General features: G+C 42.6%; 1 protein-coding gene across 3 annotated transcripts in view; it reads left to right on the forward strand.

Moving 5' to 3' along the window:
- The window catches only part of LOC115206071 (limbic system-associated membrane protein-like), a 760,567-nt gene that overhangs the window by 726,006 nt on the left and 9,996 nt on the right, over positions 1-24,565 (forward strand). For all 3 annotated transcript variants that reach the window (XM_029772645.1, XM_029772644.1, XM_029772643.1), the window contains 3 exons: positions 11,780-11,905; positions 19,850-19,981; positions 20,116-20,236. In XM_029772645.1, the coding sequence (XP_029628505.1) occupies positions 11,780-11,905; positions 19,850-19,981; positions 20,116-20,236 (379 nt within the window). The remainder of the gene's footprint in view (positions 1-11,779; positions 11,906-19,849; positions 19,982-20,115; positions 20,237-24,565) is intronic.

Below are 24,565 nucleotides of genomic sequence, written 5' to 3' on the forward strand. Positions count from 1 at the left end.
TAACATTATTTGAAATTAACAAAATAAGGATTATTCCCCTCCCCACTCAGACCACTCCAAGACAGTCCTAGCTAAATTCTTGCTTGAGAAATTGCTCATTGCTAAGAAGCTATTTTTGTTTCATTTTGACCATTTTCTATTGAAAACAATCACAGTAGGTCTCCCGAGTGGCGCAGCGGTCTAAGGCACTGCATCGCAGTGTTGCAGCATCACTACAGCCTGGGGTTTTGCCAGGGGGGCTTTACTTGTCTCATCGAGCTCTAGTGACTCCTTGTGGCGGGCTGGGCACCTGCAGGCGGATTTCAGTCATCAGTTGAACGGTGTTTCCTCTGACACATTTGTGCAGCTTGCTTCCGGGTTCAGAAGCGTGGCTTGGCAGGTCATGTTTCGGAGGACGCATGACTCGACCTTCGCCTCTCCCGTGCCTTTTGGGGAGTTGCAGCGATGAGAAAAGATCAGAATCATGAAATTGGGGAGAAAAATGGGGTAAAAATGTGGATTTGATATTAAGATAAAAATGGCTGCATTGGACCTTTAACATTCATTGCCTCCTACGTGCCAAGCATAATTGTCACTCCAAAATACCCGTTTTGTTGACAGCACAAAATGTTGAAAGGATCACATTGTTTTGAACTTAACATTCACTTTTGCAGTCATAATCACATGCACAAAATGGGGTTAAGTGATGAATACTAATGATCAGTTATGGAAGCTTTTAGTTTTAACATGTTTATTGCATTAATGCTGAAGGTCAGAAATACAGTATTACCTATAGATGTAGGATCTTAATTTTATCCCTCTTTTGTTACTGAGAATGTTCCTGCACATCAGGAAATGCAAACTTGTACTCTATTTGAGTTTTAACGTTTGTCATTTCCACTTTGCCCTAACGAAAAATGTATCAACCCCTAAGAAAATCCATTCATTATAATCCACATAATTATTCACATTTCCTGTTGCTGCAGGGCTATTTTCCTGCTGTAGCAAACTGACTGAAATTAAGATCCTACATCTGTAGAATATTACCGGAAAACAGTCTTGTGACTAGCATCCAAAGCATATCCAAATATAGTAGACTAGAGAGCTTAGACTCAGCAATGGCACATGGCAGCTGTTATTAGTTTGTGTTTCATTGGCATGTTAGGCACATCGCCGTATATTTTTTTATAAATGTGTTAGTTGAATGCACACACTCAAATAGTTCTCCGTTCTCCAGCTGTCTAGAGGGCAATTTTGTTTGGCCATAAAGCTGATATAACATTTCCACATTAAAGTCCTCAAGATGTGTGTTCACTGTACATTCCCTATTATAACGTGTAGACAGCAGTACAGTTCTTTGGTTGCTCTAAACACTGAGTCTGACACACTGACACAATATGTCGAGTGCAAATCTACAAACTCCTTCTGGAATATACACTGAGTGTACAAAACATTAGGAACATGCTCTTCCCATGACAGACTGGTCAGGTGAATCCAGGTGAAAGCTGTGATCCCTTATTGATGTCACCTGTTAAATCCACTTCAATCAGTGTAGATGAAGGGGAGGAGACAGGTTAAAGAAGGATTTTTAAGCCTTGAGACATGGATTGTGTATGTGTTTAGAGGGTGAAGTGACTTTGAACAGGGTATGGTAGTAGGTGCAAGTGGCACCGGTTTGTGTCAAGAACAGCAATGCTACTCGATTTTTCACGCTCAGCAGTGTCCCGTGTGTATCAAGAATGGTCCATCACCCAAAGAACATCCAGCCAACTTCACCCAACTGTGGGAAGCATTGGAGTCAACATGGGCCAGCATCCCTGTGGAACACTTTTAACACCTTGTAGAGACCATACCCCAACAAATTGACGTTTTCCTGAGGGCAAAAGGGGGTGCAACTCAATATTAGAGAGCATGTTAAAGGTTTTCCAGGAGTTGTTGTTCTGCCAATATTGTAAACACTCAAGATAATATGTTGTTCCTTTTGGTCTTCTGAGAAATGTTACGGATAATTACATAATGATTATGAGTCATTATAGGCCTGTGTCTCTCTTCCCCTCCCTCTCTCTCCCCTCTCCCTCCCTCCCTCCCCCCCCCCCTCCCTCTTTCCCTCTCTCCCCCCTCCCTCTCTCCCCCCTCCCTCCTCCCTCCCTCCTCCCTCCCTCTCTCTCCCCGTCCCTCTTCTCTCCCTCTCCCTTCTCCCTCCCTCCTCCCTCCCTCTCTCTCTCTCTCTCCCTCTCTCTCCACCCCTCCCTCCTCCCTCCCTCTCTCTCCCCCTCTCTCCCCCTCCCTCCCTCTCTCCCCCTCCCTCTCTCTCTCCCCCCTCCCTCCCCCCTCCCTCCCTCTCCCTCCCTCCCTCTCTCCCCCCTTTCTCCCCCCCTCCCTCCCTCTCCCTCCCTCTCTCCCCCTCCCTCCCTCTCCCTCCCTCCCTCTCTCCCCCTCCCTCCCTCTCTCTCCCCCCTCCCTCCCTCCCTCCCTCTCTCACTCCGTCTCTCCCTCTCTCCCTCCCTCTCTCTCTCCGTCTCTCCCTCTCTCTCTCCCCCCCTCCCTCTCTCACTCCCCCTCTCTCTCTCCTTCTCTTCCTCCCTCTCTCCCTCCCCCTCCCTCTCTTTCTCTCTCCCCTTCCCTCCCTCCCTCCCTCTCCGTCTCTCCCTCTCTCTCTCTCTCCCCCTCCCTCTCTCCTTCTCTTCCTCCCTCTCCCTCTCTCTCTCTCTCTCGTCTCTCCCTCTCTCTTTCTCCCCCTCTCTCTCTCTCTCCTTCTCTTCCTCCCTCTCTCTCTCTGTAGATATAGACCATCACCATTGTACTTGGTTATTCTGCCATTAGGTGCAGTATGTTAGAAAATTATCTCTGCATTTATGATATCACAGTCTTTTATGGTTTATACATAGAGGTGAGTGCTGTTGTAAACGACATGCAACTAGCTATTATTACAATACTATACCTCAAAAGATGTTGTACAATTATTTAATGGAGAGGCTTTTGATGTGCTGGTACATAGTGTCCGGGGTTGTTATTTCTCCTTTGAGCTGAAGTGCACCACTTGGTAAGTATGTATGCCTAAGGCTTTACAGAGAGGAGTAGGCTAGTCCATCAGTTAAGGCAGTCAACCAAAACAGCTTGGATGTGACTTAGTTAGTTCAGATAGATTTGACACTGGGAGGTTTTCAGATATTTCCCTGGTCTCCCCACTACCACAGCTGTTCATTTCTAACAGTCAGAGTATATGAAGCTCAAGCCAGGCTAATAGTCTGGATAGAAACATCAGTCACTCAGTCAATACCATTGGGTCTGGTTGATTCTGGTTCAACTTGATTCTTGTTCCATCAAGTTGAAATGGAAATAGAAGAGAACCGCATACTAACCAAGAACTGCATTGTTCTTGTTTGATAATCAAGTGCAACTTAGAGTCTGGTGGTCCAATCAATCCTGCTTAAGCAGTGTTTATGCAGTCTTTCTTTACAGATTGCTGCCCTGGCTTTCTCATGTCTTATTCTGAGAATTGGAAAACATTAGTTTAGCTATTTTATTTGCCCATTGGGTAAAAAAAGGTATGTTTTTGCTGTTGCGTAAATATTGCAGTGCATGTTTGTTCGCATTCAATTTTAAAAATGCTTACATCGTAACGCAACAGCGGTCCCTTACCTTGCTCAACACGTAAGCACAAACCAAACACAAAAAGAAAAACAGTTTGATAGGCATGGGATATTCAATTAAACCTAAAGTGAAGGAAAGGAATGCTTCCATCGGTAACATGGGTTCAATACTGTAAGCACAAACCGTTTGAAAGAAATGTGATATTCAATTGAATGAAACCTTCAACAGAGGAAGGGAGTGTAAAAGATGACTTTCAAAGTGGTACCAATAGAATGGGTGTGAAAACTGAGGTCCCCCCTCATTGCATTGATCCCAAGCCTTCTAAGCCATTACCATTATAGTGGCAAGACAGTCTATCAATCAGACTCTAAATTGAATAAAAGGACCTTGATCCCATTGCTTGTTTAGTCCAAGTGGCTGTAAAGTAAAGGGGTCCAAAGGGCTCATCTCTAGAGAGACAAGTTAATAGTCTTTCCCTCCCATCACAGCCTGTACTTTACCTAATCCAACATTATTGTACAGAACGGAGAGCAATCAAGGAATATTGATTACCTGCTCTGATTGCTGGTTTGAGTGCCAGCATCCACGTTCTTAGTGCTTTTAGCTGTAGATGAATTGAGCCAAAGGGCCAGGTGAGCCTTGCTTCAATCAAGACATGCTACCCGATGTTGTAGGTGGAACTGCGTTAGAGCTCTCAAATCCACAAGCGGCTCCAGGCATTATAGCCTACCTATTGTGGACATTGCGTTGGCTGCACAGAGTTGCGTAGTAAGAAATCCCACGCAGCCGTGTTTACAAATTCAAATACTGGAATGTGTGATGTAATCTACATCTCAATTGGACTGATAGAAATCCTCATTATTTAGTTTAATGTTTTTATTTATTTATTTGAGTGTTGTTTTTTCTATATAGCCTACACTTTCTCGGTCTGACCTTCTAACGTGAGTGGGACGGGCGTGGCTTCGTGACAATGAAAACACGCTAAGGCAACTGTGTGTCATCAATTGACAAAATGCTATAACATATGATGTGGTTAGCTGATACTTAAAATGCCTATCCAGGCGTTGTAAGATCTGTCAGGCGTCAGAAACATCCAAGCAGTGGAACGACTATCGTCTAAATAAAAGCAATGATCTGCGGAACTGATTAAATCTAGAAGATGGTTTGTGATAGGTCTTTTCATTTCTGTCTTATCAACAGTGATAGGAATCTACAGAGTATATTCTGAACACACCTTTTCTCTAGTTTCCACTTGAGCTGGGTTGGATGGAGGATTGTCTGTTAGAGTGGCAATTTACGCTAATTTCACAGATGTTCACATTGACCAATAAGATTACATGACGATTAGCTTATTTAAATATAGATTCACTCGATATTCAGTCAATATTCTCAAGTACAGCTTTCAAAGGGTTATAGCCTCAGTTCAACTTGGATTGTACTTCGTTTGTAAGGTGCCCTCCTGATGTTATTGACATATTTTCCATAGGTTATTAAGATAATTGGTCAATGCTAAAGGTAATGGTCAATGCTAAAGGTAACTGTTTGCTAGTCTAGGGAAATAGCTGTAATTCTACGAAGTCCTTCTCCAGAAAGAACTTTAAGCCATACAGATAAGGGGTGAACTAAAGCTCTGCTCTATAGAAAGTCCCATGAGGAATTGGCTGGACGACTGAGAGCTCAAGAGAGAAGGAAGTATTGTTAAACCCAAGTTCATATAAAAAGGAAAGGTCACTGCCAAGAGTCTCTCCTCCAGCCAGCTGTTGTCTTCGCCTCTCTTTGTTTTCTTATCATCTCGTTCCGTTTTATAAGGCACTAAATCATGATATGTGTTGAATACAAATTGAATCTAGGGTTTTTGGCACACCATCCTGAACGATGCGGATGATCGCCAAGGTAAAAGTACATATTGCCCTGAACTGGCAGTAAATTTATTTGAGTTCACTTGAGATAAGAATTATAGCTTGAAGAACTTCTAAAAAGCAAAAATTTTTCACAAGTTGAAGTTCTGCTCTTTGGGCGCCAATGCATTTCTCTATGCTGGGGCTTTGGTTGGCTTGTTAGAGATTCTGCCACTACCTTTTCCCTTCCTATTGTTTTCTCCTTTCAACACAAACACCAATTATTTGTTTGTATGAGTTATGAGTCTCTGCCCTTGTGGAAACCTCTCTGCCCTCCAATGGAACATCTCTAAAGAAAAAAAACTACATTTGAATTCATCAGGGATTTGCCCTCAAGTAGAGCTTAATCTGGCCAGCAGGAACTACCTCCAAATGTTTCTCCACGTCCACAGAAAGCCTTGCTCCAAAGGGTCTTCAATGAGCATTAGTCTATTTGATATCCTCTCTTTCCTTTGAAAGTTCAGAGAGAGCTTTAGTTTAGATCATGGAGTGCTGCTGGCTATGATTATGTTGGTGGAGCAACAGCTCCAGAATTCCTGCCAGAAGTGCACAATGAAAGGGGTCGAGGCACCAACTGCGCGGTGGCTCTGTGCACTGCAGTATCCTGTTAAAAGTGTGCCATCTCTTTCAGCTCTGCAGTGGCAGCCTGAGAGACGCCCGCCGCTGCAGAGGAAACCCACCCGAGGTCTCTGATTAAACATGTTGGCATCGCTTCTGTGTTTGTTATTATGAGGAAACTGGCAAAATCCAGAGTTTGTTCGTATTAAGTGAAATATAAATTTGTCATAGTGGTAACTCACATTGACACCATGAAGAATTCAAAGGGACTAGGATCAATGAGTCACATAGGTTTAGGAATATTGAAAGTAAGCAACAATAAGTATATGCTTACAAAAACAGACAAACTAACAATGAGTCAGATCACAAGGATCTACTTCCCTGTAACAATATTTTTCTAATGACAGAATCTGTTAAGAGGATTTTCTAATTAACATTTTGATTAATTGCGTCTTTTCCCATTTCAATGCTGCCTTACTCAAGCAGACTCCCAATGACGGTGTTCAAGAGAGTACTCATGTTTGTGTGTGTTATGTCCTTTGGGCTTGTCAAAAAAGAGTGTAGGCTTATGCATAAACACTTTCCTTCCCTATGACCTTAGCGGTCCCAATTCTGAAGACGCCCACTAAATTGATGGTTGCCTCTCCTTTAAAGCCCTTGAATGGACAAGATTGCCGGGCTGTCATTCTCACTGTTTCCGGCGGTAACAGATTGCCTCTTTGGGTCAAGGTTTGGGAAGGCGCCCATCAGCCAGTCATGAGCTTGTTTGAGGTGATGTTATTACATTTCAGAGGTGTCACAACATCCAGGAGATTGTTCTGTCTCCTGTGAGAAGTTCCTAGTACAACAGTCTTGTTGCACACCAAGGAAAGTAATTGGCAGCTAGTGCTAAAAGCAGAAGTCAATGCTGCGAGCGCTTTCCGGTGATTATGTTTTAATGATTCAAATTACGGAAACGTAATTGCCTCGAAAACAATTAGGCCTGTGACATCAGTAGTCCAAATGTCATATCTGAAAGTGTCAGGGTGGCGTGGGTGAAGAAACAGAAGGAGCGATCCACAGAGGTCAGTTGGTATGGTAGTAGAGTCATTTAAAAAGCTCTGGTGTTACAGGTGTACAATGAAGTATAAACATCTCTGTTTTAACTGGATGTAATTTTATACTGCACAATGATTTTTTATTGATTTGACTATGGAGTACGTAAAAGTGTGGTGCTCTACTTGATAGCAGACTAACCCAAAGACTTCTGTTTCGACTGATCGTAAAGAACAGAGATATCTTTATGTATATCATTTTGTAGGAAGGCCAACGTTCCTGGCATGATATACCTGCATTCTTTAATGTTATTAACATTTTACATGAATAGCATGTATACTGAACCAAAATATAAATGCAAAATGCAACAATTTCAAAGATTTTACTGAGTTACAGTTCATTTGAGGAAATCGGTCAATTGCAATAAATTCATTAGGCCCTAAATCTATGGATTTCACATAACTGGGAATACGAATATGCATCTGTTGGTCACAGATACCTTAAAAAAAGAAACGGGCCTCACAATGTGCCTCAGGATCACCGCCACCATGGGGCACTCTGTTCACAATGGTGATATCAGCAAACGGCTCACCCCCACGACGCCATACACGTGGTCTGCGGTTTTGAGGCCGATTGGAAGTACTGCCAAATTCTCTAAGACGACATTGGTCAAGAAATGTACATTCAATTATCTGGCAACAGCTCTGGTGGACATTCCTGCAGTCAGCATGCCAATTGCATGCTCCCTCAAAACTTGCGACATGTCGTATTGTGTTGTGTGACAAAACTGCACATTTTAGGGTGGCATTTTATTGTCCCCAGCACAAGGTGCACCTATGTAACGGGCATGTAATGGGCATGTTGTTTAATCAGCTTCTTGATATGCCACATCTGTCAGGTGGATGGATTATTTTAGCAATTCATTTGTTCACAAATAAGCTTTTTGTGTGTATGGAACATTTCTGGGATCTTTTATTTCAGCTCATGAAACATGGGACCAACACTTTACATGTTGCATTTATATTTTTCTTCAGTGTATTTTGAGACTTTTCACAATACAGGTATGAGACATTTTGGCTGGGAATACCTGTTGTTTTCGTCCTGTCTCTTTCAACTGGCTAATTTCATGCATGGTACCTTGAAATAGTTGTACGTGCGTGCATGTGCCAGGCAGAGTGCGATAGTGAGAATCTTAATTGGCTACCACGCGAATTCTGTTCCATTTTCTGTGTGTGTATCCCTCTCTCTGCAACCATATTCAGCTAAAGATGAGTCATGGCTAGATTAAAAGGCTGTGGCTTGACAGTAAACACATTGATCAGGACATCTATGACACTGGAGGTGCAGCTGGGTTTCTTTATGTCTCTCTGAGGTAAACCATTCTGGGTTCTTTGACCATCGCTACCTCCCTGGTTGGTTTGGCTCGTCAGGAATCCAGGAAAAGCCTGAAGCTAAATGTCAGGTTATATTATCACATGGATACAACAAGCTTCTTCTAATTAGTTGTAGTTTCTCATGCTTCTAAGGCTTTGAAGTTTTATTATCAAAGTTGAAACGAAGGTCAATGTATTTGCGCAATACATTTTCTATCCGTTTTTCACTTTTTTTTAGGATCACTAAGTCTGTGGTATGATAAACTGAGTCGAGATAGGATTATGTTGACGAGTTTGGAGAGAAAAAATATTGAAAATAATTTGAAGTGTGAAAATGCTCAAATAAAATAATTAAGGAAAGAAATGCCTACTTTCTTCTCTCAGCCCATAGATGAAATCATTGACGTGTTAATTGAAAAGCAAAATAAATATTTCGGTAGAAGATAAAGCTACAGTTGTTCCCACCATCTAACCACGGAACGGCAAATTATTTCTCTATGCTATGTGTGCAAGATCAACTTTACACAATCCCTTGTACATCGCTGTAGAATCCTGGGCAGCCAGGGAAAGAGTTTTTCAAAGAACTGCCCTTTCAAATACTGTTCCTTGAAGGTTGACCCATGACTAAGATTACAATCCTTGCTGGGAGCTATAGCCACTATGTTGAAATGGTTAAGACTCTTTATTCATTTGACTCATGAACCGCCTAGACTATTTCTGTTTAGAACACGACAGGGTTATCTGTCTGGGAGCTGTTCCCTCTCAAACAAATTTTTATCTTTGCGGCTGGCCTGGTGTGGATTAATGCTCGGGTCCTCATTCAGCCAATCAGAGCATTGATATTTCCAGCCCGCTCCTTTGCGAAAAAGCTATTGAATTCCATGTCACTTCAATCTTTCCCGTATCGAAAACACATCTTCACTTTCTGTGGCCATTTGACTCACGCAATAACTCTGTACGGCTTCATTTAATGTTGTTTGACAATAAAATATCTATGTTGTCAGATGTCATTAAAGTGACAGGCTGTGCTGGCCAAGGAGAGGGAATCTCGATGAGTGTATAAAGCATCAGCTAAGGGACGTTACATGGTCACTATCAGTCTAAAAACAGACCTTTTGGAGGGAGGACAAATCTAGAGGAGCACTGACGTATTGATTAATCCTCTGTCATATCTGACAACATATAGAACACGTTTTCCCTGTTGTCACATATGAAACAGCATGGCAACTACAAGTTTGAGTCACCTTGACAGCAACACGGCTTATTTTAGGTGACGTGAGAATGCTATAGAACATACTGTATTTATTATACCTGAGAATGGTATATGGACATATGTGCATTTTAAAGCATTGAGCTACTTGTTCAACTTTTACAATAATATGGATTTCTGTTTCTGTATTACTCTCTATGTATTTTGCCCCATTCCTCATTTACAAGTCATTGATAATTCGTTTCTAGCAAATATATGCGTATACAACACCTCGCCTCCATCCACCCACAGTTTTGAAATTCCCAATGATGTATGTATGCCCACTGTTTTTGCTGACCAATTAGAAAATGGAGTGCACCTCGCTTTCTTAATTTGTTAGAACAGTTTTATCTGAGTTAAACGTTATTCTGTTTTATTTGTTTAGGTACAGAGTAAATCAGAATTGAGAGGTAGAAGGCCGATTAAACATTACATTCAGATGAAAAACGTTCGGCTTTCTTTTAACATCAATCAAAGTCATGCATCCTGTTTCAGTTCATTTCATCTTTTGGTGGGTAATGGATTGGGTTGAGCTACAGAAACTGTTTTCATCTTTTGGTGGGTAATGGATTGGGTTGAGCTACAGAAACTCATTTCATCTTTTGGTGGGTAATGGATTGGGTTGAGCTACAGAAACTAATTTCATCTTTTGGTGGGTAATGGATTGGGTTGAGCTACAGAAACTGTTTTCATCTTTTGGTGGGTAATGGATTGGGTTGAGCTACAGAAACTCATTTCATCTTTTGGTGGGTAATGGATTGGGTTGAGCTACAGAAACTCATTTCATCTTTTGGTGGGTAATGGATTGGGTTGAGCTACAGAAACTCATTTCATCTTTTGGTGGGTAATGGATTGGGTTGAGCTACAGAAACTCATTTCATCTTTTGGTGGGTAATGGATTGGGTTGAGCTACAGAAACTCATTTCATCTTTTGGTGGGTAATGGATTGGGTTGAGCTACAGAAACTCATTTCATCTTTTGGTGGGTAATGGATTGGGTTGAGCAACAGAAACTCATTTCATCTTTTGGTGGGTAATGGATTGGGTTGAGCTACAGAAACTCATTTCATCTTTTGGTGGGTAATGGATTGGGTTGAGCTACAGAAACTCATTTCATCTTTTGGTGGGTAATGGATTGGGTTGAGCTACAGAAACTGTTTTCATCTTTTGGTGGGTAATGGATTGGGTTGAGCTACAGAAACTCATTTCATCTTTTGGTGGGTAATGGATTGGGTTGAGCTACAGAAACTCATTTCATCTTTTGGTGGGTAATGGATTGGGTTGAGCTACAGAAACTCATTTCATCTTTTGGTGGGTAATGGATTGGGTTGAGCTACAGAAACTCATTTCATCTTTTGGTGGGTAATGGATTGGGTTGAGCTACAGAAACTGTTTTCATCTTTTGGTGGGTAATGGATTGGGTTGAGCTACAGAAACTCATTTCATCTTTTGGTGGGTAATGGATTGGGTTGAGCTACAGAAACTCATTTCATCTTTTGGTGGGTAATGGATTGGGTTGAGCTACAGAAACTGTTTTCATCTTTTGGTGGGTAATGGATTGGGTTGAGCTACAGAAACTCATTTCATCTTTTGGTGGGTAATGGATTGGGTTGAGCTACAGAAACTCATTTCATCTTTTGGTGGGTAATGGATTGGGTTGAGCTACAGAAACTGTTTTCCCTTTGAAGTTGCTTCTCAACTTTCCTTTTCACTTGTTGAACTAACATGTCAATACTTTTCCATTCAAACTTTTGCATTCATCTATACTGAAAAATGGACATGTAGCCTATGCCACAGCGACAAACGTATTGTAAAGACTTATGTTCATGCCGCAGCCGTTTGCGTAATGTCTTGCGGCAAGACCTTTCCTGTTGTTGATAATTGCTCATGTTGACATTTGCCATTTTGCCTCACATAATAAAGTAGTATTTGCATATTTCATAAACCATGCACTTCATTCACTGTAATACTACATTGTGGTTGCAATTCTTGCCAAAAAATCCATTACACAGTTCTTAGGAAGACTCAAACCCTACCATAGAAAATGCTTCTACTTACATTAGAATCATTCATATCTGCCACTTTCTCTTACAGTTCCGGCAAACATTTACAAAGTTTCAGAAGACATCACAGCGAACGAAGGCAGCAACGTGACATTGAGTTGTCTAGCCAATGGGAGGCCAGATCCATCAATCACCTGGCGACTGCTCAATCCATCAGGTAAGAGCCAATAAGCACCCAGCAACATTTCATACTTATCAAAGGGCAGCATTTCATCATTGTTGCTTATTGCTATATCTGTGGTCTCAGACATGCAGGGGAGGGATGAGGTTGGGAGAGGGTTCCTGTGTTTAAAATCAAACATGTGGTATTCGTCCTCGTTGCTCCATGTTTTAGGATGATTTTATTTGTAACCCTCCAGTCAATTCTTTAGGTTAGTTTTATTTCAGTTATAGAGGATGCTTATTATTGCTGAGAGAGAGAGAGAAAGCGAGAGAGAAAGATGGTAGACCAGAAGAGAGGGCGATGAATGATGTCCCGTTGCTTAATGTTGTCGTCTCCCTGTGGATGTGGTCAACACGGTTGGTTTGCCTTGGTCTCTGAAGGTGCTAATCATCTCATTGAGTTGTGCATGCTCGAGGAACACCTGTAAATGACTGAGGCACACTTGCAGCTTCTCACTCTCCCCCTTTCATTCAGGCACAGAACTGGATGATCTACCAATGCAATGTATTTCAAGTGAAAGCCCTCTAACGATTGCGATAATTAAACCAATATGTTGTTGTGATTGCTCTAAATCGAACCATTACAACCAATTATCACAATAATTCTATTTTCCAATACTCCATTTTGAAATGTTAATGTTTCGCTATCAAACTGCCACTCAAACCTTTGTGGGAGTCCCTCTTAAAAGGGCAAAATGGGATTAGTGCTTCCATTTTTGGACTTTAAGTGTAATGAAGTATTGCCAGTGATTCTTTAACAATATAACTTAGAAATGCCTTAGTATAACTGTTGGAACCTTTTAGAACCCAAAATATATGCTTCTTTTACTACATTGTTTGTAAACAATGTATTTGTAAGCAAACACTGTATAGCTTCAAAACATGGTTAAAACTATCATTTTGATCTCATCGATGGTCTGTCCTTGCATCAATAGCTCTATGATTTTGACAGTGGTTACATTTTTCCAGCCCAATCCCTCAGCTGTTTACCACAACAAGTGGCGGGGTGAAACTGTGTTGTTGTTTTTTGAATCCCGGATTGCCCCTTTAAATGCTCAATGAATGTTAACGTCTAACAATTTGAATAATGCACAACAAAGAGCAGTGCATTTTCATACGACTGCATTAGTATTCCACCATAAAGGTGTGCATTTGATAGGTAACAGAATGCTGCCTGGAGGTGTCTACATCGATTAGTGTTCTACTTTGTTCAACAAGGTCGGCTGAGGTGGGATATTCAGAGGTTCCTCACTCATTTTTAGCTGTCGTATTGTTGCCTGATCGTTTGTTACGAAGCAGATAATTGGTTTATAATTGGAATGTTTGCTTCTAAGCAGATGCAATGGAAGGGTAGATGGAGAAATGAAAAAAACGCAGGAGACCCCCCCCTTTTCCATCATAGTCACGATTGATATTATTCTTTCTGACTTGTCAGAGGAGTGCCTCTTCGTTATTCTAGCAGAGTATAACAGAGAGCACAACGTTTCGTAACATGACTTAAAATGATGGATGAAAGAACTGTCATTTTCTATTTCAGCTTTCCCTGCACGGTCTGGGATCGCCACTATTCGCTTTCCAGAGTTCCCGACAGAAACCATGACATTAGTCTGTTGTCTCCCTCCCAAATTCTAGCCCTTCACCTATTTTTCCCTCGTGAAAAGATGCAGATACAGGGAAAATGCAGGCCTAGCAATATTATGTACTGTCTATTCAGATATTTGAGAGATTTCCACGTTTTACACACATTGGGATTAGAAGGAAGGCAGTGTCAGCTATTGCATTTTATGCCAATAGTTGTATTCATTGAGGACGTGGGATGTTGTTGTCCCTGATATTGACTGGTAAGCAGAACATTGCTGGATTGTCTGTCTGTTTGTGGGGATGAGATCAATAGAGCAAGGCACACAGCGTCTGTTTGTTCTGGGCCTGTGCTCTGCCTCAGTGTGTCTCCTCCCCACCAGTGTTTATTTCTAAGGTGTATCTGTAAAGGTCACAGGCGGGAGCGGAGGGCACCACACTGAGAATGCTGCGACAAAAGTTGAATTCTTGGTCAAGCAAGGAATCTTTCAGTGCAAGCTTCCCGGACCACCAAAATAGAAGTCAGACAAGTATGAAATATACATGCCCTTTGGTGCTCCTCATATTACACGCTTTGGGCTATGGAAAGCCACTCACAGACATCGGTGGTAAATGGCTTTTTGAGGGAAAAATAGACGGGGGAGGGGGGGTCTATGTTTAAGTATGCAAATAAGAATAAGAGATCTCATTAAATGTGTGATCACTCACATCATTGGATAATTCAAGAGCCGAGCACGGTTAATTAATGTTAAAATATGCATTTGAAGTTCCCACCCCTGACATAATGCCTTTTGGCACTAATTTAATGCTGCAGGGGTATAGCCTGGATCATCCTCCGCTCTACTGATGAGAACTCACACACCTGGACAAGCAGGGATGATGGCTTGCCCCTCCCAACATCCAGACGTATTCTTGCACATGCAATTGTGCCAAATTGGCTTGCATCTTGTGGTGTACTTTGCAAATACCATACTTTTTTTTTAAATGATGGGGGACTCAATGGGGGAAAAAAGGCCGGTGTGGGGGACTCAATGGGGAAAAAAGGGCCGGTGTGGGGGCCTCGAGGGGAAAAAAATGGCCGGTGTTAGAGATGCCCAGGCATATTTCTGGTCCCAGTCTGTCCCTGCCATTCTCTATACTATGAGTGACTTGGACTAGGTCTCAATAATACACCACTCATCCCTGTCCACCACAGCTCAGCATGCTACACACTCCAGAGTCCCCACCTCTGTCAGCCCTGAGATTGAAGTAGAGCACTTCCCAGAACTAGGCTCACAATCCCAAGGTTCCTGACTTGCATGTTCATGGAGGGCTCACTGCTCCCCACTGCTCCACCGTGCAGGAAACGGGCAGTGCCTTGCTGACATTCTTCAGGCTGTCCCTGAGAAGGCTGTGACCTGTGAGATGTGACAGGCCCTTGTCAGGGTGGCTCAGGTTCAGCCCTGGCAGCGGGTGTGAAACATGTAGAGGGCTGCTCGTAGAATGGGATTAAGTGCTCCCCCCAGGGATCACAGAGAGAGAGCTCCGCATCTGGCACTGCAGCTGATCCCAGACCTGTCCACTGTCACTGGAGGTTTAACCCCTCCACACACACACCACACACACACCATACGCACCACCCAGCCACACTGAGTAAGAAGAGCCACACTTGTTGTTGTGTGACTCTCACCCATCATCACTCACAGCTCCCCTCCAGGCCTTTGTGACCGCAACGTGGTGCATCATGGGATGTTCTAAGGGTGATGTAACCGGAGTATAACCTGAGTGTCCTTGTCCCAAGGCAATGCTATTTGACCAATCCATAAAGAATCAGGAAATTAGAAGCCATGCTGGAATAACGTGCGGTCTATGATTCAATAAAATTGATTTGTTTATCTGATGCGCTGATCAGCATGATACGGCAAGCCTGCACAAATGGGAATGGTATTTGTAAAATGGTTTTGAGGTTTATCAAAGAGTGGTCTTTCGCTGAGGTGAAAATGTTTCCCTGAATACCTCCGTATATGTAAGCATGTGGTTGTTTTCATTGTGGTTGGCCCTCTAGCTGCTGATATGACCAAAATAATGAGAAAGGTGGTTGGTGATTTAGCACAGTCATTTGCTCATTATCTTCCCACTAAGAGTCTTAAAGAACAGGCTGGGCTAATTATATATTGACCCCTCATCATCTAAATCAGACAATGGCCCGACAAAAAGATTGTCTCCATGTGTTTGAGAAAGATAAAGCCGAACCTTTTCCATTTGGAAGCACTTAGAAAGTTGTGTAGACAAAATCAAATAAATGTTGCAGAGCCATTTGTGCCGTTCTCCCCAAGTTCTCCCAAAATCAACTGCTTAACATAAATTAGTATTCACAAAATAAATGTAACATTTCGCACAGTGGTAAATGATGCTCATGAATAATGCATGGACATGCAAATGAGCATTTAGTTCCCAACTGCAGTTGTGTCGCTACGTGATGCTGAGTCTCTCCTCACTGATGGCTTGTGCTTTGCTCTCTATAGTGTCTCAAATCTGCCTTCTAGTTCCCTTACGAAAGGTCTTTCCAAAATACTGGCTTGCCAACAGACGCGTACACTTGAACTACCCCATTCAAGGAAAAATGTCATCAGAAATATAAGGGCTCTTTTTGCTAGGTGGGCATTCTGTGCTGCAGTACGAGGCTCAAACGTGAGTGGAATTTTGGTGATTCCATGCTAATGTGACCAGGATTAGAGTTGACCTACCCAGTCCCATCTGATTCATTCTGAGATGAGTTATATGCTGCTGCTGGCTCTCAGCTCCCTCCTGGCACAGTGTGTGTGTGTGTGTGTGTGTGTGTGTGTGTGTGTGTGTGTGTGTGTGTGTGTGTGTGTGTGTGTGTGTGTGTGTGTGTGTGTGTGTGTGTGTGTGTGTGTGTGAGAGAGTAGTGGGGAGGTGGTAGTGGGTTGGGAGCACAGGAGGTTGGTGGCAACTTAATTGGGGAGGAAAGCTCATAGTAATGGCTGGAATAAATGGGATGGTATCCAACACATGGATGTGCTTGATACTATTCCATTCACACCATTCCAGACATTATTAGTAGCTGTCTCCCCTCAGCAGCCCCCTGTAGTTAGAAGCCCTCTCCGTCACTGTTGTGGTTAGCCTTCACCATAATGTAGTTGCTTTCCCAAGAATTTAAGGAAATACAATTGTTGAAACAAACCCAAAGTAACGCAGTTCAATGCAAATAACTTTTCACCACACATTTATGAGTGTGAGGCGCACAGACCACTGCACTGTTATGTTGCTCCCAAATCCTGGTACTAGATGGCCCTAGGGTCGTGCGCCTTTTATTCAGAACTAGAATATGTTGGAAAATAATTATATTCATTGTCTTTCAGTGTTGCTGGCGCACAGTCAACACAATAAATTATAACATGGCACCGGCAAAATTGAGCTTTTCATCAAAGTAGAATTTTAAGTGCCATTTTCATAGTGAAGTTTTTAAGTTCCGTTTTCATAATAAACACTGTTCATTATAAATGGTTGAAGAATAAATAGTTTATTTAGTTGTCATAGCTTATCATGCGTTTGCAGCTTAGCAACATAGGCTCTACATCTATCTATCTAAAGTACATCCGGGCTCAAAGCAAGCTGGAGGAGTGTGCTGCCGAATGCCATGACTTGGACCTTAAACTTTCACCTGTATTCACAATAAGCTGATGTGAAGGGGGCTGTTTGGCAATGCTAGGCAGAGCTAGCCACTCAACAGGATGGTTTTGGACAGTTCTCCTAGGGGTCTCTGTCTGCGTCAAGTGAAGATCATCGGCTTTGTTTTCAACTGAATGAGCCCAGGACTTTAGGGGGAGAATGGTAGAGAACACCTATTCATGTCTTACACCCAGTCAGACCAGGATACAGGCATAGACACACTCTCTAACACTCTTGCAGGCACGCACGCACACACACACACACACACACACACACACACACACACACACACACACACACACACACACAGACACATCGATCTTCCATTTTCTACAGTTCACACACAGCCACATACAAAAACACACACACCCACACAAACTATTTATGTCTGTGATTTGGAATTCCTCTCTTTCTTTACACTCTCTCTCTCATTCATCTCTTTTTTCACACAACTCAAACTGATTTATTGCTCTGACAATCTATGTGAAATAAGAAGTTATGTGAAGTAAGAAATGTGCACTCTATTCTCTCCCACCTCATTGGGTTTCTCACTCACTCACTCGATTAGCATAGAGTTGTATGGCTTTGCCATCATGTGATTTTTAATGTGCACGCTCCAAATCAATCACTTTTCCATTCCCCATGGGGCCCATGGAAAGCAGTGATTTATACCTGCTGAATCCACACAGAGATTGAATAGCTATAGAAACAGGTTCTTTCCTGGTGAAGGTAAGCCTATTTCTCATAATTACTTTCTTTCTGAGAGTTAGTACTTGAAGTGTATGTAAAGAGAGAACAGTGTTGATCATGAGGCTGCTCTAGCCTCCTGGGGGACATTTGTTGATTTAATAGAATCATTAATTAAGCAATAAATCTGGTCATATTCATGACACAGTTGTTTCTGGACCCTGCTGAGTTATTGACTTAATATTTCCAGTTCACTTGTATAAAGAAGTTGATTTTATTATTAGAATTGATCATTTTGGTCACACTTTATTTGGATAGTCTGTAGATCTGTAGGTGGAAAGCTGCTTGTTATGGGTAGGGTTGGAATAAAGTTTAGGGTAAGGGTTAGGGTTAGAGCTTGGGTAAGGGTTAGTAGGCAGTAGAAATGTTACTGAAAGTCTGTAGAGGGACTACAAATGGACTATCCAAATAAAGTGTTACCTAGATAGCTACTGTAAGTAAGCTACCGTACTGTAGATCGTAGCTAAGTCATCATCTTCTCTCTCTAGCCCCTCAAGAAATATCTATTCAGGTGAAGTCCAACTGCCTTAATGATAAAACGATCAAGCAGCCACAATACATTTCCATGGCAACTGATTTCAAACCTAATTTTCCAATCATGGCATCCATTGTCCACGATGAGTGTGTTTGATATGGCTGCAGTGGCCATGCTAGGAGGACCCTTTGATCTGAGTGCTCTTTTCATAAGCATTGAACTACACCAGACAATCCTACCAAACATAAGCGTAACCATAGAGATCCTATCAAATATATTCTAATTCTATGGGCATGGCACAGAAAGAGCTTGATACATTGGGCATGCGGCTGTGAATGCTGTCGCTATGCAGTTTGAGACTTGAAATTGAGGTTGTTCGATATGCTTACATTTTGGATTTAGCCACAAACAAATCTATAAGAATAACTTGAGTGTCTCTAATAAGAAAGGAACAGTCTTCCATATCGACATCCCAGGGTTGTTACTTCATTTCACGGGTAGAAGACCTTGCTCCCTGAGTGTCAGCTCAGTTGCGCAGTGCTCATTGTTTTATTTAGTTGGGTTCGGTGGCATTTGGAGGTTTAGCTGTTTTTTTGGGGGGGTTTTTACTCAGAAACTGTCTCTGTCTTCCACACATTTACAGGGCTTGGAAAAAAACATGTTAGTTATAAGGTTAAACAGGTCTCAGGAGTCTTCATGCATTCACTGCAGGCTATTGTTCCTGTCAATCAATATCCATTTAGAAAGGCCAAGAGAAATGTTGATACAGTACACTCTTGTTTTGTTTGTGAACAGCTTTAGTCAATGTTACCCCATGGTACCTTCGTCAATGTTACCCAATGGTACCTTCGTCAATGTTACCCCATGGTACCTTCGTCAATGTTACCTAATGGTACCTTCGTCAATGTTACCCCATGGTACCTTCGTCAATGTTACCCCATGGTACCTTCGTCAATGTTACCCCATGGTACCTTCGTCAACGTTACCCCATGGTACCTTCGTCAATGTTACCCCATGGTACCTTCGTCAATGTTACCCCATGGTACCTTCGTCAACGTTACCCCATGGTACCTTCGTCAATGTTACCCCATGGTGCCTTCGTCAATGCTATCCCTTGGTACTGTATGTAGCAATTGTACTGGGTATCTAATCAACCCAAGACAGCACTGCAGAGTCAGTCTTATCCGCATGCTTGTCATTCTCCTCATCCTGATCACTCCTAGATAGGCTCAATGAGAGAAACTCAGGAGACATACGTGACTAAGGGAACTGCTGTTTCAGGTATGTCCATGTGATGCTGCATTCAAACATTTGGTCCAACATTCATTTGCTAATCAGGCTTATTGAAAGTAATGACGGATTCAGAGCCCCGTTGAACATCATTGTTCCGCTATTCCTGGAAGCTATCCTTTTTTCCCTATGTCCTCCATTCACCCTTTCTTTCTCTCTCTCTGTGTTTCCCCACAGCGGATTCTCTAGATGGGGAGGAGTACCTGGATATATCAGGGATCATGAGGAACCAGGCAGGCCGCTACGAATGCAAAGCCAGCAATGACGTGGCCACACCGGACGTCAAATACGTCAATGTTGTCGTCAACTGTAAGTCACTTTTTGGGGGGGGGACTCCTGTTTCTCCTGGCCAGTTGTTTTTACTACATTGAGATCCATGATGTGTCTTTCATTAATTGATGAAAGCAATAGAACCAGATGAACTGTTGTGATTGAATCCTTAGATCCTCCCGCCATCGAGAATGCCAAGAGCTCTGAAACCCAGGTGGGCCATATGGGGGTTCTTCAGTGTGATGCGGCCGCAGTGCCCAAACCAGAGTTTGAGTGGTACAGAGATGACAAGAGGTAAGCGTTTTGTGGTTGTTTCATTCCCAGATTGCCCCTTTAATACATGTCCTTTGGTTATAATGGGGGAAGAGCCTACCCTATTATCAGAGGAGGCTGGTGGGAGAATCTATAGGAGGCCCGGGCACATTTTTATGGAATAAATGGAATGGTATCAAACATATGGAAACCACGTTTGACTACATTCCATTAATTCCAGCCATTACAATGAGCCCGTCCTCCTATAGCTCCTCCCACCAGCCTGCACTGCATGTCATATGAAAATGTAAAAGTTGTCCAGGGGACCAATTTCACACCTATGACAGAGAGGACACTTATAGAGGAGAACCGTAGGTGGAAATCCGTATGTGATCACTAAGCAATGGCAACCATGTTCCTTTCATCTTAACACTTTTCATGTAATAACCTCTCAGATTGCTTCACTGTAACATATTCAGCGGCTGTGCAAAGCCGAAAAGTGAAAGTGTTTATGGTAATGTTCACACTTAACAGTCTTTGTAAGCTCGATGATTGTGATACAAAAAATTACAAACTGAGGAGCAACTTTAGTATAAGTATTGTCTGCTATTTTATTGCAAAAGTAGTCTAGGTTTTCAGTATATAATTGATGATTGTTCAGATATTTAAATTGTTCACTACCATTATTTTATAAAACGGGTTCAGTCAGCACTTTGCCATTCTGACTCCAATCATTCCACGTCCCTTTTGATTTGCTGAGGTGATTTGGTCAAGTGTGAAACACTTTATCTAGAAACAATTGATCCTTGATTGCGATACGTATTTGGAAATCTTTAACACTCAACTTAATTATCATCCCAATTTTTTTTTTTACAAATGCAAAAGATGCACTTACTGCACCGGTGTACCGGACACCCCTGCAGCCCCTGAAATGCGGGGACCATGAGCTTTGGGGGCCCTTACACCTGTCATTGATGTCAATTTTTTTAAATGTAATAAATACTTTTTCTTTTATTTCCGTATGTACTAGGATACTAAGTGTTTGTTTCTTGGGCTTCAGGAATGTGACTGAAAAAGTACCCCAGGTCTTGAAAAATAACAAACTGATTGAAAGTATTAGGGGGTATCAGCAAACAAATGCCATGGTCAAGCCTACGACAGCACCAGTGCAATGAGTGGAGCTTACTGTGTCCAAAAGCTCATATCAGACGAGAGCCTAATGGTTCTTAGGTAGTTCTTTATGAGTTTTAGATTAGAAAATGATCTCTCCACAGAAGCGACAGTTACAGGGATGGTAAAAACAGCTTGATTGCTGTAGAAACATCAGGGAAACTGGGCAGAAGGGAATGGTGCTTTCTGGTCACATTTAATTTGTCACATGCGCCGATACAACCGGTGTAGACCTTACAGTGAAATGCTTACTTACAAGCCCTTAACCAACAATGCGGTTTTAAGAAAATACCAACAAAAAAAGTAAGAAATAAGAATAACAAATAATTGAAGAGCAGCAGTAAATAACAATAGCGGGGCTATAGGGCTATATACAGGGGGTACCGGTACAGAGTCAATGTGTGGGGGTCACTGGTGTCGAGGTAATTCAGGTAATTATGTACATGTAGGTAGAGTTATTAAAGTAGCTATGCATAGATAATAACAGAGAGTAGCAGCAGCGTGGGGGGGGGGGGCAATGCAAATAGTCTGGGTAGCCATTTGATTAGCTGTTCAGGTGTCTTATGGCTTGGGGGTAGAAGCTGTTTAGAAGCCTATTGGACCTAGATTTGGCACTCCAGTACCGCTTGCCGTGCGGTAACAGAGAGAACAGTCTATGACTAGGGTGGCTGGGGTCTTTGACAATTTTTAGGGCCTTCCTCTGACACCGCCTGGTATAGAGGTCCTGGATGGCAGGAAGATGTACTGGGCCGTACGCACTACCCTCTGTAGTGCCTTGTGGTTGGAAGCCAACCAGGTAACCCGTCAGGATACTCTCGATGGTGCAGCTGTAAAACCTTTTGAGGACCTGAGGACCCATGACAAATCTTTTCAGTCTCCCGAGGGGGAATAGGTTTTGTCGTGCCCTCTTCATGACTGTCTTGGTGTGCTTGGACCATGTTAGTTTGTTGGTGATGTGGACGCCAAGGAACTTGAAGCGCTCAACCCACTCCACTGCAGCCCCGTCGATGAGAATGGGGGCGTCCTCGGTCCTCCTTTTCCTGTAGTCCACAATCATCTCCTTTGTCTTGATCATGTTGAGGGAGAGGTTGTTGTCCTTGCACCACACGGTTAGGTCTCTGACCTCCTCCCTATAGGCTGTCTCACCGCTGTCGGTGATACCAAGGCTGTCTCATCGTTGTCGGTGATACCACTGTTGTCATCAGCAAACTTAATGATGGTGTTGGAGTCGTGCCTGGCCGTGCAGTCATGAGTGAACAAGGAGTACAGGAGATGACTGAGCACGCACCCCTGAGGGGCCCCCGTGTTGAGGATTAGCGTGGCGGATGTGTTGTTGCTTACCCTTACCACCTGGGGGGCAGCCCATTAGGAAGTCCATGATCCAGTTGCAGAGGGAGTAGTTTAGTCCCAGGGTCCTTAGCTTAGTTATGAGCTTTGAGGGTACTATGGTGTTGAACTGTAGTCAATGAATAGAATTCTCACATATGTGTTCCTTTTGTCCAGGTGGGAAAGGGCAGTGTGGAGTGCAATAGAGATTGCAACATCTGTGGATCTGTTGGTGCGGTATGCGAATTGGAGTGGGTCTAGGGTTTCTGGGATAATAGTGTTGATGTGAGCCATGACCAGCCTTTCAAAGCATTTCATGGCTACAGACGGGAGTGCTATGGGTCGGTAGTCATTTAGGCAGGTTACCTTAGTGTTCTTGGGCACAAATACAGCAGTTCTGCAACATCTTTAATTGAGCCTCTCATTCTCCTTAATTCTCAACACATCATGGAAAGAGATTAATTGCATAGGAAGCTCTGGGACAGGTCGTCTGGACACTGGACAGCCAATAAATTATAAGATGCAGGGCTCGAGGGCCTTGAACAAAAAAAAAATTTTTGTTCATACTGGTGAACCGTCATTTGAGTTGTGTGGTTGCAATATTAACAGTCCCTTATCTCTGGTATATCTTCGCATGCGTCATTCAAGACTAAGTTTAAATTGTGTGCAGCACAATGGACATACACTGAGTGTACAAAACATTATGAACACCTGCTCTTTCATTGACATAGACTGACCAGGTGAATCAAGGTGAAAGCTATGATCACTTATTGATGTCACTTGTCAAATCCACTTCAATCAGTGTAGAGGAAGGGTAGGAGACAGGTTAAAGAAGATTTTTAAGCCTTGAGACAATTGGGACATGGATTGTGTATGTATGCCATTCAGAGGGTGAATGGGCAAGACTAAAGATTTACTTTAAGTGCCTTTGAATGGGGTATGGTAGTAGGTGGCAGGCGCACCGGTTTGTGTCCAGAACTGCAACGCTGCTGGGTCTTTTCACACACTCCCGTGTGTATCAAGAATGGTCCACCACTCAAAGGACATCCAGCCAACTTGACACAACTGTGGGAAGCTTTGGAGTCAACATGGGCCAACATCCCTGTGGAACGCTTTCGACAACTTGTAGAGTCCATGCCCCAATGAATTGAGGCTGTTCTGAGGGATAAAGGTGGGGGGTGCAACTCAATATTAGGAAGGTGTTCATAATGTTTTGTACACTCAGTGTACATTGCACTGTGTCTCAGGAAAGACTATTTGGGGTGGCAATACTCTGTATAGAAAACAGTCGGGCCGCAACCTGGACCTAGAGGCCGTAGTGAAAACATTTGCACACAAAAAAGGAGGACTTCAGGAGACCAGGTGAGTCTCTCAAGTTGGATTTAATTTTGAATATTGCAGCCCATTTTATGTAGGCTATTAGCCAGACAAAACCCACTGAGTTCAACAACAAATAGTGGCTGAATTTATCCTCAAACCGACTACTTTTTTCCTCATTGCAGCTATAGATAGTACACTGCATAATGAAACAATCCCTAGTAAGCGAGTGTTTTGAGGGTAGACAATGTATTATTTGACATTAATAGACTGGTTTTACGCACAACAACAGGAAGAGAGCGCGATGGCGGTTCAGATACCCTATGCGGGACAGTTGTATATTCCAAAAAATCTATTGGCAGCTGATTAGTATTCTGTTGTATCTAAAATGTATTTGACAATCTGCAATGTTTGAATTTCCAACTTTAATTACTGAACAAGTAATTACATTATTTCCACTGGCCAGCAGTCTTAAAATGGCAGCATTGCGACATGTTAGGCTTAACCTTGAGAAAATGATGACCAAAATAGGCCTACCATTAAACATTTATCCATTAG

The sequence above is a fragment of the Salmo trutta genome, chromosome 13 (genome assembly GCF_901001165.1).
Source record: "Salmo trutta chromosome 13, fSalTru1.1, whole genome shotgun sequence".
In the NCBI taxonomy this organism is placed as follows: domain Eukaryota; kingdom Metazoa; phylum Chordata; class Actinopteri; order Salmoniformes; family Salmonidae; genus Salmo; species Salmo trutta.